Here is a 19,253-nt window from a genome sequence, read left to right as displayed (position 1 = left end):
TATTCAATGAATGACTTGGGAAGTAAGTATGAATATGTCAACTATAGGTTTAATAATGAAAATGTATAAAGAATCAAGCAGGTGCAAAAGATAAACTCAAAGATAAACAATAAATTGTTTCAGCGTAGATAAGCAACTACATTAGTAAGATCAAAAAGTGAATTCTCTCTAGAAAAATGCAAAACACATGATGGAAAATTTAAGCCGAAACAATGAACACTTACAAGATGACCAAATGATTGTTCCATTTAAACTGATGTTGGGATGGGGATGTCATGTCATTTAATCATAATATAATATTTCAATATCAAAACTAAATCGAAATCCAGTGCACTCTAAAAAATTACAATCATCTCAAATTCATTATTTTTTGGGAATAACAAAAGAATGTGCCACAATGTTGTTGTATCAGAACCACATACCGTTAACTGATCAAGAGGCAGATAATTGTCTCCCTGATAAACCTCTGGAAGAGATGAGATCCTGTTTAACAAATCTGATAAAAACAATGGAAGCTGGCCCAACTTTAGCTCCCTATCAACATTTCGTGTCTGCAGAAAGAACAATTAACCAACCAAAGCAATCAAAATTTGCATTGCCAATATTGATAAATACTTGAATAATAGCGTGACCTCCAACATCAAGACTTACTTTTCTAAACAATCTCCAACATATCCCAAGCCAACTCCCAAACAAAAGATGACATGAAAAGGAAAATTAACTCCTTGGACAAGCATAGGTACACACAATAGTTCAAAAACTTAGATTAGCTAAAAATTGGGAGCCCAAACCCTTATTGAAAAGATAACCAGATATTAATATTTTTTGGGTAATACAAGATCTCCCTTACACTCAGGATGCTCTCGCATCAAAAACCTAAGGCAATTTGATAAGTGACCTTATCACATCTCAGGTGTTCCAATAGAAACCAATACACTTATGCCTACACATGTGAGAGGACCACCTAGAATAATTTGAGAAGTTTGATCTGGACACAACAAAAATTTAAGCAAATAAAATAAATTACATTAATACACACATCACCTAAGTTACCAGTTCAGGTTCAGGTTCAAAGGTTTGGTTCACAGACCAAACAAAAATTGGTGCTTGGTTGTTTTAAGTTTATCCATAGAAAAACAAATTCAAGTCATATACATATGTGCAGAATAAAACAGGAATTATGTTCAGAATGCCACATAACACCATATAATAATTCAATAAGCAAAATCACCACAAGACATAATAATTTGTCATGTCCCCTCTTTCGCGCTAGTTCTTTTGGCGCCTGGTTAATGATATAAGTATAAGGTTAAGTTGAGGATTGAATGTGTGCGAGTGGATGGAAGAATAGAAGATGCTCAGAGGAAGGGAATTGGGAGGATAAACAGAATATCTTTGAGAAGTTGCAAAGATACATTCAATCGGGAAGGATCAAGTATTCGAGCCAGAATTGAGATTTGAAATCAACAATACAGTTACATCAGAAATCAGGTTATATCATTGTTACTCTCTAACCATTGTAGCAGTGAAATAAATCTCTTAACAGAGTTGGCTTAACAGCTATTTGTAAATCCTCTAACAAGGTGGCATTTCTACATTGATGTGTCTAAAGACCTCTAACAAGGCCACTCCTGATAGGGTGATTAAATCCTCTTACACGGTCACACCTAACAGTGTGTTTTGTAACCTTTAATAGGGTTGGCTCCTAACAGGGCTCACTTCACAAGAGTAAAAATCAGTAACTAGTTGCAATTGGTGGTTTTTCCCAAATTGGATTTCCACATTAAATCTTGGTGTCACTTGCGTTCATGCTATTTATTTTGTGTATGCAACTAAGTTAATTAAGATTAATCACAAATAATATCTTAAGTTCTGCATGTTCAACATCTATCAAATAACAGTTGTTATTTTAGAAATTACCGAGTTAAAGCATACTGTTAGTGTTAACCGAGTGCTTGTGTGTTGACCAAGTAACAGCAGTTTCAGCAATGTTTATGTTTTGTAGTGACATCTAAGGGATCTAGGAATTATTTTTGTGGTAACTGGTTTTACCCCTCCCCTCTCAGTTACTCCTCTTATATTTCCAACAACTGGTATCAGAGTTTTTGGTACTTGTAGAAAAGGTTTCAAAGACCTAAGCTAAAGATCAAGATGTCTTATAGAGGAGAGATTCCCAAGTTGAACAAAGATAACTTCAATGCATGGTAGGAACTTATGAAGTTACAATTGGCAACCATCAGTGATTCAGGTCTAAAATATGCACCTACTAGAACTATGACTGTTAAAGAAATTGCAGAGAAGAAGAATCATAACATTATGATGATCGATATTGCTTCATCTCTCAACTATGCCGAATTTGATGAAGTCAAAGACTGTAGTATTGTTTATGAGATGTGGATCAAGCTGAAAGCCATCTATGGAGGAGATGATAATGTAAGAAGAGCAAAAGCTAAAAGTCTCATAGGACAACTTGATCAAATAAGGATGAGAGAAGATGAGAACATTGCAAAATACAGTGATAGAATCAAAGCCAATGTTTGTGCAATCAAAGCCTCACGAGGAAAGATTGAAGATGAGACAGTGGTAAGTAAGTTTCTTAGAACACTTCTTCCTATATATGAAATCAGAGTTTCAGCAATTCAAGAGATGAGATGCAATCCAAAGAATGATATAACATTGGATGCAGTAGTTGGAAGATTGACAGCATTTGAGCTAGATAACTATGATAATTATGTTCCTAGTTTTAGCAATCTTGAATCTGCATTTGAAGCCAAGTTGTCACTCAAGAAGAAAACTACGAAGTCTAAAAGTAAACAATCTGAAACTGAAGATGAAGACAGTTCTGACAGTGATCATGAAGTCATTGAAGCATTTCTTGCAAGAAGGTATCCCAAAGGCAAAGGAAATTACAAAGGTAAAATTCCTTTACTCTACTTTTCTTGTGAAGAAGTTGGTCACATTGCTGCAAGGTGTCCAAACAGAGAAGAAAAATATGAAAAGAAAAACAAGTACAAAGGCGAGAAGGATTTCAAAAGCTACAAAGATAAAGGTAAGAAGTCTTGTTTTGTGGCTAAAGATTCAGATAGTAATGATGATGATGAAATGGTCTATATTGCTGTAAAAGATGAATATAATGATGAAGAAAATAAAAAGACACTTATCTCTCACATTAGCAAAAATGATACATGGATTATTGATAGTGTTTATTCACATCATATGACTGGTGACAAAACAAAGTTTGAACATATAGAACACTATGATGGTGGAAGTGTAAGATTTGGAAACAATGAAACATGTTGCATTAAGGGAAAAGATTGTATCTCACTAACCAATGAACTTAGATGTGATGAAGTTTAGTGGGTTGAAGGACTGAAACATAATCTATTGAGTGTGGCACAATTGAATAACATTGGATTCAAGGTAAAATTCATGAATGTGAAGGCCAAGCTGCTAGATGGCAAAGGAAATCTAGTTGGGTCCGGTAACCAAACAAAAGGGAACTTATTCTACCTAGATCTTGTGAAAGTTCATGTTTCATTGCTCAAGTAGAAGAAAGTTGGTCATGGCATAAGAGGTTGTATCATGTGAACTTTGATAACCTGATCAAGATAAACAAAAACAAAAGAGTGAGAGGTATTCCTAGTTTGAGGAAAGCTGATATGGGCCTATGCAAAAATTGTCAAATTGATAAGATGGCAAGACAAGTTTCAAGAGCAAGAATTATTATTCTGAAGAAGTCTTGGAGTTAGTTCATACAGACCTTTGTAGACCTATTGGAATTGAAAGCTATAGTGGAGATAAGTACTTAATTCTTTTTGTTGATGATTATTCTAAAATGATGATTATAATGTATCTAAAAGATATCTCTGAAGCTTTTCAAAAGTTTAATCTCGCAAGAACAGAGAAACAAATAGGAAAGAAGATGAAGTATTTGAGATCAAATAAAGGAGGTGAATTCATTTCTAATGAGTTCAACGAATTTTGCAATAAAAGATGAATCAAAAGACAAATATCAGCCCCTGGTACACTACAGCAGAATGGTATAGTAAAAAGAAAAAACAAATCAATCATGGACTGTGCAAGAACTTTGATGATAGAAAAGAATGCTGCAATCAAATATTGCAAGAAGCAATCAGTACAACAGTGCATACCTTGAACAAAGTATAGCTAAAGAAAGACTAAATTCAAACTCCTTATGAACTATGGTATGGCTACAAACCTAATGTAAGTTACTTGAAAGTATTTGGTTGCAAATATTATATTCTGAAAGAGACTAGGAAAGATAAATTGAATGTCAAAGGTGATGAAGACATATTCCTAAGATATTCCAACAAAAGTAAAGCATATAAATGTTTGAATCTGACTACTCATAAGATCCTAGAAAGTGCACACGTGAGAATTGATGAGCTTGCAGAAAAAATGAAGAAGAGAGCAGCAGAGAACCTGAAGATTACAGAAAGTTTATTTACTTTGAACCGGATATATTGTCTAATCCAATTGGAAGTCAACAGACTTTACCTCCTGAGTCCCCAAAATCTCTAGAAGCACCCGAGTTGCATCCAGTGCAACCCGAGTCACAATTTGAAGGACCTAAGTCGTAGTCTAAGGCTACCGAGTTGCAGTCAATGCAACCCGAGTCACAATCTGAAGGACCCAAGTCACAGACAGTGGGAACCGAGCATGATGCATAAGATCATGGTGAGGCAAGTGAAACAAGTTATAAATCCAAGGTACTTGTGTTAGCAAGATATGTCAGAAGGAACCATGCACTTGAGCAAATCATTGGAGACAAGTCAGATGGAATAATGACAAGCAACAAATTGAAAGGTACATGTTTGCTAACTGAATTTGAACCTAGATCAGTTAAAGATGCTTTGGATAATGAGAGTTGGATTGAAGCAATGAATGAAGAGATAGAATAGATAGAAAGGAATAAGACCTAGACTCTTGTTTCTAGACCCAAGGATAAGAATGTAATCGACAAAAAGTGAGTTTTCAGAAATAAGCTGAATGAAGATGGAGAAGTTTCAAGAAACAAAGCAAGGTTAGTATGCAAAGGTTATTCTCAAGAGGAAGGTATTGATTATGGTGAAACTTTTGCTCCTGTTGCAAGATTAGAAGGTGTTAAGACTTTACTTGCTTATGTTGTACATAAAAGATATAAAGTGTATCAAATGGATGTGAAATCTGCATTCTTGAACGGAATTCTTGAAGAGTAAGTCTACATAGGGCAACCTGAAAGTTTTGTAGATCTGAGCAAAAAGGATATGGTTTGCAAGTTGCATAAAGCATTGTATGATCTCAAGCAAGCTCCCAAAGCTTGGTATGAAAGACTTCATAACTATTTGATGAAGATTGGTTTTCAAAGAACAAATGATATCAGCAGCCTATACATCAAAGAAGGACCAGACAAGAAGATTGTGTTGGCAAAAATCTTTGTGGATGACACATTGTTTACTGGAAATGATGACTTGTGCAAAGCTTTTTGAAAAGAAATGAGCAAGGAATTTGAGATGTTCATGTTTGGAAAGATAAAATTCTTTGTTGGATTATAGATTCAATAGAAAAAAGATGATATCTACATTACTCAATCCAAGTATATCAAGGAGATACTAAAGAAATTTGGAATGGAAGATTCAAGACTAGTTGGAACACCTATGTCTACTGAACATAAGCTTTCCAAAAATGATGATTCCAAGGAGGTAGATCAGACCACATACAGATCAATGATTGGAAAACTGTACTATGTAGTGCATACAAGGCCTGATATTGCTATTGCAATTGGTATGGTGGCAAGATTTTCAGCAAATCTTAAAAAAAATCATATGATGGCAATTAAGAGAATCATGAGATATCCGAAAGGTACTAAAGACTATGGATTATGGTACAAGAAAAGAGGCAATTTAGATTTGAAAGCCTTCACAGATGTTGATTGCGCAAGAAGTGTTGATGACAGGAAGAGCACCAGTGGTGGGGCGTTCTTTGTTGGTAAGAGACTAGTGTCTTGGACAAGTAAGAAGCATAACTACATTTCTCAGTCTACAGTAGAGGCAAAGTATGTTGCAACAGCAGTTAATTGTTCCAATGTTGTTCGGTTCAAGCAACTGTTGGCAAGTATGAAGGTAGAGATCAAGGATCCAATGGTTATCTTTTGATAACACAAGTGCAATTAATATATCAAAGAATCCCGACATGCATACCAAGACCAAGCACATTGCAATAAAATATCATTTTCTGAGAGAATTGGTGCAAGACAAAAAGGTGAGATTGGAATATGTGAATACTGAAAAACAAATTGCAGACATATTCACTAAGTCATTACCGAAGGATGCATTTTTGTATCTAAGAGGTAAGTTAGGGGTCATTTCCCTATCTGAAGCTCACTAAATGAAGTTTAGTGATGCATCAACCAGAGCATGTTGAAGATCAATCAAGTTGATGCAGTAATGAAAGGGCAGAATACATATGAATCTGTACATCAGGTACATTGATATTCACTGAATATAGTATTTGGCATAAGATGTCAAAGAGGGAGAGTTCAGTCATATATCACAGAAATTTTGTAAAGAGGGAGAGCTTATTGTCATAGTCATACATCAGAGAAATATTTGTTTGAAGATGTCAAACTAGAAGAACTTGGTCCGATATCAAAAGAGAGTTTTCTATCAGAAGAAGATGTTGAAGACAGAGTTTGATGACAGAGGGAGAAACTGAAGTCAGAGGGAGAAATTGAAGTCAGAGGGAGCTCACATTGATAGAGGGAGTTCTCATAGATGAGAATTAGAATGAAACTAAGGATATTTTCCTTATTTTTATTTTGACTAAAATTTCAATGTATTATGACATGTTTGTGTTACCGTTAATGCCAATGAGGGAGATTGTTGAAAACAATTGGTTAATTGTATGTTGTCTTTGATGTTACACAAAATGTCATATCATTACCAGTCAGTGTATGTTGAGCTCACTCGAGTGATGAGGACAGTTTCCTGTGTCTGTCGACCATTCCAGTGTTTGCCAAGTTTAGAAGACAATATCTACCTAGTTCACTCAGGTGTCAAAGAGAAGTTAGCAGAAGTTGAGTGTTAACTGAGCTCCATCGATTAACGAAGGAAAGTTGGATGGAACAAGTGCTAACCGAGCTCATTCAGTTACCAAAGAAAGTTAGCGAAGATGCAATGTTAACCAAGTGAACTTGGTTAGCACAAGAAAATCAGTTCTAAGTTAGTGTCTACCGAGTTGGGTCGGCTAATGAAGGATTTTCTTGTTTTAGCATATTGAGTTTAATGGATTTGTTTGTTGGTTCTAGCTGACTAAGGAGATGAATATTAATTATTCTAAGGTGTATTCAAGCCGACTTGACAATGTTTATGATATACGGTCAAGTTGAGGATTGAATGTGTGAGTGTATGGAAGAATAAAAGATGCTTAGAGGAAGTGAATTGGGAGGATAAGTAGAATATCTTTGAGGAGTTGCAAAGATACATTCGATCAGGAAGAATCAAGTATTTGAGCCAAAATTGAAATCTGAAATCAGCAATACAGTTGCATCAGAAATCAGGTCATATCATTGTTGCTCTCTAACCATTGTAGCAGTGAACTAAATCTCTTAACAGAGTTGGCTTAACAGCTATTTGTAAATCCTTTAACAAAGTGGCATTTCTAGATTGAAGTGTCTAAAAACCTCTAACAAGGCCACTCCTAACAGTGTGATTAAATCCTCTAACAAGGTCACACCTAACAATGTGTTCTGTAACCTTTAATAGGATTGGCTCCTAACAAGGCTCACTTCAAAAGAGTGAAAATCAGTAACTAGTTGCAATAGTGGTTTTTTCCAAATTGGGTTTCCACGTTAAATCTTGGTGTCACTTGCGTTCATACTATTTATTTTATGTGTATGCAATTAAGTTAATTAAGGTTAATAAAAAATAGTATCTTATATTTTTGTATGTTCAACATTTGCCAAGTAACAGTTGTTATTTCAATGGTTACCGAGTTGCAACATATTGTTAATGTTAACCGAGTGCCTGTGTGTTGATCGAGTAACAATAGTTTCTGCATTGTTTATGTTTTGTAGTGACATCTAAGGGATCCAGGAATTATTTTTGTTGTAACTAATTCACCCCTCCCCTCTCAGTTACTCTTATATATCCAACAATAGGTTGGATGATCACTGAAAACATTTGAAGAAGAGTGTTTATGAAGACATCAATGTTGTTGGCCTAGGAGTAACTCTCACATAGAGGCAACCTAACTCACAATATACGCTGAATTTCATCCATGAAATTCAAATTTTATATGTATGACACATGTTGGGAGTAACTTGTTTCCAAGTAATGACTTTGAAAAAAACCTTTCAACATGTGTTATGCTAAACCTACCATATTGTATTATTTTAATGACTTCCAATGCATGGGGCCCACAAATGGGTAAAAATTTGCCATTTATTAATGTTTTCTTGAATTAAATTTTATTTTGAAATTGGAAACTTCAAGCAGTCCTTGGGACAGATGGGAAATGGGTACACAGTCCCAAGGACTGTCAACATTATATACACATTGACCATTTCTAAGAGTCAGGAATGCGTTTCCAATTGTCCTGCCTTGGTGGAATGGCTTGGAAATGTTTTCAATTGTCCCCAAATCCCTAAAATAGGGACAATATCTGAAACCCGAGTCTTAGGACCAGAAACGCATCTCGAGGTAAAATAGATTTTTTTCAACGTGGAGGGAAAAATGATTTATATAAAATATAACATTTAAATACAAATATTGTCAGGATGTTTGAGAGTGATTTCATGTTTTGCATCATCATCACTACTATTTGAGGTTAGCACCCCTCGCATGGATCTTGATGTAATGTCCCCATTTTTGAGTTGCATCAAAGTTGATGGATTTAGCATATCATTGGTCCTTATAGGTTAATGTTGGTGATTAGAGGACCTTGTTGTGAAGATGTTTGGCTCTCCAATGGCCAACTGTGAGTTGTGGCTTTTGTTTTGAGGGACTTACTATTTATAGTAAGTCAACACATGATTTCGATGATGTAATGACCCTTACTATAAAGGCCACTGAAACCCTCACACTGGACTTAGGAATTTTGTCAAACAGTTGGCATGTAACCGAATAAGGCTGCAATATTACTAATTGTTGTACAACAAAACCTCAATATATGATGTCAATAATGTATGAACAACAATTCCAGATTATAACACTACCAATCTAAGAGATAAATGACAATATGAAACTCAAATATGAAGTCCAATGCAATTCTGATTTTATGACAGCAAATAGAACTGATTACAATGAGAGACTGTCACAACTATGCACTTCTAACACATCAAGCTCTTGACAATGCAATGTTATGACATGAACAATAACCCAGTTCAGATTTGGAATGCAAATGATGAAACTTTTACAACAGTTATTAATGACTGGAAATAACTATTTATGCAATGACAGTGCTGACTGTTCTAATCCAGAACATGCAATATTTTGGCAATCAAAACTTCAGTTTGTGCTCCTAGAATAGCTCCAATTTTGCCGGATATGAATGCTGAATTAATGCCACACGAAGACCTCACAATCTGCCCCAAACCAACTCACAAAATTGCTGCTGTTGCCTAACTGACAGGGCCGTATAGGTACGGCCTGGTATGGCTGCTAGATAAAAATATTGCAGCGTTTTTTTGTCACTCCAAAAGCAATAAATCTGGGCGTCTAGGGTTGCTGAATAACCCCCTAAAATATGAAATTCATCCGTCAAGCCAATTAGGAGTTATGAGCCAAAAACGTGGGTCCAAACCCTGGACTGGCAGTCTGAAAATAATGCACAACTATGTCTACAAACCCTGTTAATCAATCCACAAATGCTAGGGCACAACTGAAACCCTTATTCCAACCAAAGTAAACCCTTATAACTGAATCTCAATGAAGTCCAAACGAGATGGCTGAATTACCAACTCCTCAAATGCAACAATTCAAGTGATATTTCACACCCTCAAAGTCGCCAATCCAAGGGAGTGATTCGTTCCCAAAGATCAAATAATTTGCAGACCCAAGAGACTACAAATTTGCTCCACAATGGAAGAAGTAGAAGAAATCTCAAATCCAAGCATATCCAAATGAGAGGCTCAGCCCTCTATTTATTCACTTTTTCTAAGAAGTTGCTAGAACTTCTAGAAACATCCTTTATAAAACCTCATTATGATGCACTTTTTATAATAAAGTAATTTTATAAAATAAAAAGTGCAACTCAACTTAAAATTATAACATGTAGGCCCCGATAACACATAATAATGAAATATAACCTCTTAACACTTCTTCAAGAGCAAAATATGACCATCCGATCCGCAGAATTGACTCTCTCTCCACACCATTTGCCTACGAGAGTCGAGGATAGGCAAATCCGGCACGCTACACGAGGTCAGCCAAAAAATGGGGACATTACAGATGAGGTCAGATGATTTAGAGTTATATGATGCTTTCAAATGTCACTTTTGACTTTTGGTTTGGACTCCAAGATTCTTGGAGGGAGCATCTATTTTTACTAAGTCACCCAATCAAGACCACTCATCATCTTTTATCACTAGGATTTCTCATGTGCTATCAAATTTTCAACTCCAGTGTTGTTAGGTCATTTCACAAGTTGGGTGCACTATTGGTTATAATTTAATTATATTTACTAAAGTTGTTATTTTAATTGAAATTGTTTAATGGGCTCCTTCGTGTTATAGCTCGTTCGAATCGGGAGGAAAAGTTTTAAATCATGGGCACATGAAACGGGAGCCTCGTGAGTCAAGATACCAATATATCAGTGAAAAGGTTAATTTTGGAGCAATGGGGGAATTTAATTAATAAAGTGACTTTATTATTTGTCAACTTTAAATTATAACAGAAAGTTGTTTTATGTGAAACGAAATTAAAGTAAATTGAGGGAGATGAAGACAAATGGGAATTGAATGTTACAAAAGGGGTTTTGGATTTCATTTCATGGATTCTTGATGACATTTCATATTTTGGTAGTTTGAGTGTTTGAAGGATTAAGCTAAAGGAATTGGAAATTTCTATAGTCTGATGGTACTTTGAACTGGTTTCTATGCCAATGAGTTGTGCGAGTGTTTTATCTACTGCAATCTGGGTTGTAATCAAGCACTAAATTGTGATCGATCTCTTATGGAATTGGGCATTTGGATTGAGGTATTTATTTGTTGTCATGTGGGAAAGCAACGTTGTTGGGTGTGGCATTTGATCTGTTCGAGCATATTTTGCAGTCACATGATCATTCATAGCTGCTATGGGAATTGAGAAGGGTAGTTTGGTGCTGGCGTGAGGTATTTAGAGTGTTGCAATTTCATTGTGCTCATAAAATTTGTGTCTACGGGCCAGCCTGGGCTTCAAGGGGTGATCGCTTAAGGCTTAGAGGGCTGGCGTTTCATGCCAAGCTTCCTGAAGTTGGAGATTTCATTTTCAATTTGCATCTACAGGTTCTTGTTTGCATACTCATTTGAGCATTGTAAATATTGATCAAAATTGCATATTGAGAATTAATTCAGTTCAATGTGTGCATTTGAATTTAATTTCATCATTATTTCAAAATTCTGAAAATTCAATAGATTATACATTGTCCAAACTTTATTCTAAAAATAATAAACATATCAGAATTCTTCAGCATAAGAGTTAGGCTCTTACAGTAGTACCAAAGCTTGCATGGTAAGTGTTTGACAAAACGTCAAACCACAAGGATTGAAAATATAACCAACAGGGGTTCTTACACTTAAGGTAATGCTCCTCGTGAGAATTTGGGGGCATCACCTCTTTTAGGGTTGAGAGGTAGAGCTACTGCCACTAAACCTAAGTTAAGGCCCTTGAGATTAGCAAACCTTTGGGATGCATGCCAGTTTTTATAATTTCATCAATTTTATCCAATCTTCAAAAGCCTAGACTCCAGAACCTTCAATAAATTAAGTGTTGAAGCCACAGAGTAAAAATTATGCCTTAACTATGTCAATTGCCAAAATGTTTGCTTTTGCTTCAACAAATTGTATCTTAGCTTCAAATATTTTATGTTAATGATTTGTAGTTTCTGTCGGATTAATTTAACTAATGAAATCAAATGTATAATTGGCCTATCTGTCTTGAACATTTGATTTCCTATCCTTCACTGATTTGTTTATCTGCAACATCATAAGATGATTATGTTTATCATAATAATCTATGTTATTTATGATTTTAGCCAGTGATAATCAAATTATTAAATATATACATATATAACGGATGATCATATTGAACTTATCATATCAATAATAATGTGTGTATGGTTGCAGCAAATATCACTTATGATTAATGTTAATCTTGCTGAGATTATTTATTATTAATGAATGGTTGTTATTGCTAAACATAAAGTATCAAATCATGTCTCACATAGAGACATGACACTACGTGAGACCATATGGTCTGCGTATAGCCTTTTCTCCACAGGAGACATGGTCCTTCGATCATATACAGATTGGAGGTCATTCTCATGCTTGGCAATGTACAGAAACCAACAAGAGCAAAGCAAAGATTCAACAGTTCCTCATAAATATATCTCAGCAGCATTACATATCTCATATTGACATCGATACTAAGATTATAACTGATCAATATAAATTAATATCAAATTGATATTGATATATATCCAAGTTTATTATTGTGATATTGTGTTCAACAAAGGACATTGAATAGTGTATTGTTCTATTGGAGATTGTGGTTGCGATAGAGATATTTATCTCTAGAAATATGGACGCTATTATCATTATGGTCACCATCAGCTAAAAAGGACATTTATGTTAAATTGTAATACTAAATATTGAGACATGTGTCTTATGACATGCGTTGTGGTATGCAAATGGAAATATGAAGAGTCAAGTTTTAGAAAATTAAAGAGACCTTCAGTTGTAATGTGAACAGTCTCTCTATTTGTTATATAAATTAGTATTACATCAAACGATAAGTAACGTACACTTGAACTCTTATTATCAATAAAGTGACTTTTTGTTGTGTGCCTAGGTTTTTCCCTTCACTTTTGGAAGGGTTTTCATAGGGTAAATCTCTCTATTTTTGTTTCTCTCTTTTGTAGATTTATTTCTATTTCTAATGGTCACTTCTCTTTATGTTTCCATATTCTCTCTCTTTTCAATATGAAAACTCTCTCTCTCTATTCAGAATGTTTCTATTTCTCTCTTTGTTCGTTATAGAAACATTCGTGTATACTTGCATATATAGATCACTTATGATCTCTGTTTAATAACACATTCATTATTTTACCACAATATGGTATCAAAGCAAATTGATGGAATTTCATAAAATTTGGCAAATTTTGGCAATTTTTTTAAGGAAAATTCGAGCTTCTTCTAATCTAAAAAATTTTCCAGAAATATATTTTCAAGGTTTTTATGAAACTTTTGTGGTTCATCCTCGAGGATTTTTGCTGGAAATCACGAGCTTGGTTAAGAATGTTGATCCCACGATTTCTTAGTTGCAGCAAAAGTCTATGTTTTTTTAGTGTTGCATGTTGCTTATATAAGCTAGTTTACTATGCTTAGTCTTGTCTCTTGTCGCCCTCAAAAATTTATGATGGGTTTTCATAATTTTCTGTCAAAAAATTTTTTGATGGATTTCCACAATCTTTGCCCTTAAAAAATTATGATTCTATAATTCACAAAGTTGTGTGGGATTCCTTGGTGGGTTTATAATTTTTCCCTAAACAATTATCAGTTAGGTTTTACCATTTTTCCTCAAAAAGGAAGCTTTTGTATTGTCTGGTTTTGACTGATTTTTCACCTCAAAAATCAAGTTGGGTTTTGATCAAAATTTCACCTCAAAAGTTGTTGGGTTTTCGTCGATTTTTCTCATCAAAAATCGTGGTTATTTGCAGTTTGTTTTAGGGCATCTTGCTCATCTACAACATTTGGAGGGTTTGTCAATTTTTTCACAAAATTGTGCAAGTTATTCTCAGTGTTTGTCTTTGTCTCTAGGGAAGAGTAGCTTCATTATCCAACATCAGGTCAGATATTTTGTAATGATTTTTGGTCAGATGTTTTGTTGATTCTTAGGAGGGTTAATAGCAGACTCATCTCAGTGGCAGGCTCTTGTCTCATTTTGTAAAGCATTCTAAAGAAAGGGGGCTCCCATCTCTATTATTTTTTGGATGGATTTTGGCTTCTTGGACATTTACATTTTGCTGATCCAGGGAGGGTCTTAGCAACAACAAAATGTTATGAAAAATTTGTGACCAAAAGACATCAGATAGACAATGACCATTAAGCAAGTGTGTTAGAATATTATAATGTTTCTTTAATGGCCACCCTAGTTAGTCTTTAGTTTATTAAGTAGTTTCTATTTCTATCTTTAGTTCACAATTGTTACTTTTAGAAGCATCATCTTCTTAAATCTAGATAAGCAGCTTTCATCTCCTTTGTTTAATACAACTACAACAACATTGATTTATCATAACATTTCCTCTGGTATCAGAGCTATTTTTTCGAAAAATAATAATTTCATTTTTAAAATTTCCTGAGTTATTTTTTGATTTAATCTTTAATTTCTTCATGAAATTTTTGGACTCATAAGATTTTCGAAAATCTTTGCCTGAGCGTGTTCAATTTTTTAACTTAATTGGGCGTGTTCAATTTTTTTACTTGCTTCCTTTTTTTGCAAGCATTCATTTTTATTTCCTTCAAACCCGATTAGGCTTTTTAGGCACCATTTTATGTTTGGCTTTTTTGGGCATCTTCTATTTGGTCTACAGTGTCCGTCTTGGGCATTGTTTTTGGGAGCTGAAGTGTTTTTTCTGTCAACGTTTTGTTACAAACAACATCTGCAAATTCGTGGCTACTTTTTTCTACTAAGTTGCAGTTGTTTTTAGCGGCATTTCAATCCTTCTCTATTGTTTTTGGAGTCGTCTAGGGTTTTTACAACCCTTAGTCATTTATTTCAGGCCAAAATTTCATTTTCCACCATTTTTACCGTCAAATCTACCTTTTTTTGGTTTTTCAAAAACAATCAGTGTTTCTTTTGAAACTCTCTTTCTATGTCATTTTTAAAAACTTTTTCCAAATTCTTGGTGGATTTTTGCAGATCGCAATTAAGTCTGCCTCAATTTTTTCTAGGTGCATCATTTTATGTGCCTCAATTTTCAAGCCAGTGGATTCATAATCTAATTTTAGATTCTTTCTTTTTGGGTATTTTTGAGCTCTTTTGGGTGTCCTTTCATTTCTTCTGGGTCTTCCTTCAATATGCCTCAAAGTTCATGCCTTTTTTAGATACACTTTTTTTTTGCATTAAAAACATATCATGGCATCTCTCACCAATCTTCTCTTAAAAGGCAATGATCGATTCAACAAAAAGAACTACAACACCTGGAAGCAGAGAATGATGACAATCTTTGATAACTGTCACCTTCAGGCGATTGTTTTGGGTACCAATACTCGTCCTACCACAATCAATGCTACTCGAGAAGTTTTATGAGCGTAATCAAGAAGAGGTTATGCTTATTAAGCTTTCAGTTAGTGATGATCAACTACATCAAGTGCCGTCTAGCAAAACAACTACAGAGATCTAGAAACCGCTAAAGGATCTCCTCAAGACATCAGACAAAAGCAGAGCTTTCTTTCTGAAGAATCAGCTACTCTCTATTATTATGGATGAGCACATGTCCTTACAGAAACATCTTGTAAAGATTAAGGACATTAGAGATCAACTTGAGGCCATTGGTTGTACAATGGAGGAAGAGGATCTGGTGGTCATTACTCCAAAAAGTCTGTCATCATCCTATGAGCACTTTATTGAGACACTCAACATTATTGCAACTAATGTTGACCTCAAATTGCCAAGTTTGTATACCAAACTTCTGAAGTAGGACCGTTGGAAACAACAATTTGGTAGTAGTGCTCCTTCATCCTCCTCTGAACAAGCATTTTCATCCCAGTCCATTTACAAGGATAAAGGCCCATCTTAGTCATCTACTCAGTCTCAGAATAGCTACAGGACAAAGGAAATCCAGTGCAACTATTGTCACAAGTTTTCTCGTGTGATCCAAGAATGCAGGACTCGCATTGCTTCTGAACAGCGGAAGTAGGGAGGGTCATAGCCATAGGCCAATATTGCAAAACATGCAAAGCTCGCTGATCAGCCCAAGTCTACCTTTTATGCCTTTTAAGGATTCACCTGCAAAAAATTTGTTTTGAAGTTGGATTGACTTCTATTTTTGTTTCTCTCTTGTGTAGATTTACTTCTATTTCTAATGGTCACTCCTCTTCTATGTTTCCACATTCTCTCTGTTCAATATGGAAACTTCTATTTCTCTCTCTCTTTCCTCGTTATAGAAACATTCTTGTGTTTACTTATATATATAGACCACTTATGAGCTTTGTTTGATAACACATTCATTATTTTACCATAATATTGTTTTAATTCTTCCTCATTGTTTATCATTATTTTCTAGGCAAATTTCTAACACGGTATCAAAGCCTAATTCAATAAAAGCAATATAGAAGTGTTGTATTTGGGTAGTTACTAGAAAGATCACTTTAGCCTTGATGGTTGCTTTTTATTCTATCAAGTATAAGATGTTTCTTCAAGTTTTGGTGTACTCCTATGAAATTTCTCTGTGGTTTTACACTTTGTGCTTGATCATAATTGTGGAGCATTTATTCATTATGTGTCAGTTCTCTTATCACTCATCTCTCCCTATTCACCTATGATGAATAAAGTTTATCATGGGATATCATTTCTCTTGCTGGGTTCTTGCTTTTTGGAGAATTCGTTTGCCCATCTTTGTCTGCAATTCTTTTTAAGGCAATGATCATTTACTTTTCTTTTATGGAAGAGATTTATGTGATCTTGCCACTAAGAAATTCTCCTTGTTCAAGTTTAGTTGAAAATGTGTAATCCCTCTGACTCGTCTAATCCAAGTCAACAACCTAGCACATACTCTTGTTGTCGGCCTTCTCTTTTATTCATGCTTGTGCTCATTCCGAATTTTCTTTCTTTGTTGGATCACCGTATTTTTCTACAGGTTATCATATTATAGTTGTTATGTCATCATGGTTACAGCAAAGCAATGTTTCCTCCAGCATGGAGTTATCTTGTCATGACTACTATTTTAACGGCATAACTTTCATTAAGTTCTCATTTTCTCTTTTGCATCAAATTAGCAGTATTTGCAATCGAGAGTGATTAAAAGGAGAGGAACATTATTATACCAGGAGTGCATTGAAATATTAAAGTTATTGTCTTGTAAGTGACATGCATTGAGAGTTGCTTTGTAATGGCTCTGGGTCATATTCTATAAAGCTTTCACTAGCATTTGAAGTATTAGGCAGAGAAACCGTGATTTATTTATATGAATGAACCCATCGAAAGAATCTATCAAGATTGATGTAACCGCTCAAGCACCATACTCACAATGGTTGTAAACATGTTTGAAGTTCCTTTTCTTTTCTCCAAATCAATAACAGATGGAAGGCCAATGCTTAAGTCGTTGTCGTTGTCTATTTGCGCTCATGTCCTTGTTCTAAAGTTTTCCACCTATCACCTAAAGAAAAAAAAACTTATTGCAGTAGTCGTTGATCAATATGAACAATAGGGAGGGTGAAAATGGTAAACTTTCAATGAAGGTGATTTTGAGGACGAAATTCTCTTGTATCTATAAATTTGTCGACTTTGACTAGGAGAGCGAATATGGATATATTCTAAAGATTGTTTTGACTGCATTTCCGACATTTCTGGACTATATTTTGTCATAACAGATGTAATGTCCCCGTTTTTGGCGAGACTATGTAGTTGGAGTTAGCTCATCATAGCGACCCTCATGAGTTGATAAGGTGATTCGGGGGTCCCAATAGTGAACTTGATCTTTTTCGTAAGTCTATTTTTTGTAGTTGCTATTTTTGGCAGTGCAATGGGTGGCTCTGGCAATTGGTCATCACCTGCTATTTTTGGCAGTGCAGCGGGTGGCTCTAGCAATTGGTCATCACCTGCAGTGGATAAGGTTAATAATTACATAAGCTCTTATTTATTAATTAATTATTAAAGTTGCATTATTATAATATTTATATTATTCTAATAATGACATTAAGAGATATTTCTAATAGTGTGTTGGAAAGTTTAAGTGTTGAATTCTTTTGGGAAACTTCCACAGTTTCTAAAGTGGAGTTATTTGGGAAACTTTTGCCAACAAAGGATTATAAATAGGAGCTCATTTAATTAGAGAAGGCACGCTTGAATATTTATTTGCTTTCATTGCCTCTGTGGCTTTTTCTGAGGTTTTGAGTTTGTTGCCCTTGCTGAAAAGTATAAGGGTCTGGTTCTTAGTTGTATTTCGATCCACAGCAGAAGTATTTTGGATTGAATGCTAAGAAATATCGAGTCTAGAGTTATTAAGTCTTCCATTTCTGTATACATGTAGCTTTGGAAGGAGTCATTTGTGCTGGGAATAAATTTCAGATAGCATTTGCAACTCACTTTGCCATTTATCCTACTGTTTAATCTGTGTCTAAGGAGATTATTTTGTTGGAGGTATTCTATGGAATTTTGAAAGAGAATCATTGAGATTATAATCAAACTGTTGTGGTATTGATGAGGTTCAAAATTGGGCATGTGTGACTGTCATTTATCATCTTGTGGCAGCGTGTGGACTTTACTCCCGACTGCAACCTTTCACAAGGTCCAGACGTCATCTTTGGAGACTGGGTGTTACTTCTATAGTGACTGCGATTCAATATTCTGGCCTGTGTTTCATTTCAATTCGCCTGCAAACACAAACAGCAGACCCATGTGAGTAATTGGAGGAAGGCATCTGCAAATTTGGGGCTGCAAGAAATATTGGAGTTTGCAAAATTAGCTAGGGAGACCAGCGGCTTGTGACAAGGATCTGCGTTTTGGTATTGGGGTCAGCATATTGCCTCGCCAAGGCTTCAACGTTGAAAAACATAGACTGGCAGCATTTTGATAACTGTTCAATTGGAAGGAGGTTCACAACAACCTCATTGGCATTTCCAACTATAATCCAGGTTCATTATTATTGAATGTAATTCCCAGATTTATATTTTGCAAGAAAAATCAGACTCCATGTTTGATGATTGTAATAGCAGCTTGAGGTATTGGTATAATTCAATATATTGACCAGTTAGCATTAGTTTCAGCATTCACCCTTGAATGTAATTGATCTTATAAAATCATACATACCAAAACTGAGCAAATTCATTTCAACCA

The 19,253-nt window shown here is 35.0% G+C and overlaps 1 protein-coding gene across 3 annotated transcripts in view; it reads right to left on the bottom strand.

The window, feature by feature from the left end:
• TRM9 (RNA-binding (RRM/RBD/RNP motifs) family protein) overlaps positions 1 to 19,253 on the bottom strand; it is a 121,894-nt gene that overhangs the window by 45,568 nt on the left and 57,073 nt on the right. For all 3 annotated transcript variants that reach the window (XM_089815572.1, XM_089815570.1, XM_089815571.1), the window contains one exon: positions 423 to 551. In XM_089815572.1, coding sequence (XP_089671698.1) covers positions 423 to 551 — 129 coding nt within the window. The remainder of the gene's footprint in view (positions 1 to 422; positions 552 to 19,253) is intronic.

The sequence above is a fragment of the Cupressus sempervirens genome, chromosome 2 (genome assembly GCF_028749045.1).
Source record: "Cupressus sempervirens isolate cs-2001-9-10 chromosome 2, ASM2874904v1, whole genome shotgun sequence".
Lineage (NCBI taxonomy): Eukaryota > Viridiplantae > Streptophyta > Pinopsida > Cupressales > Cupressaceae > Cupressus > Cupressus sempervirens.
Note: the sequence above shows the minus strand (reverse complement) of the source record. Positions and strands in the feature narration are given on the sequence as shown.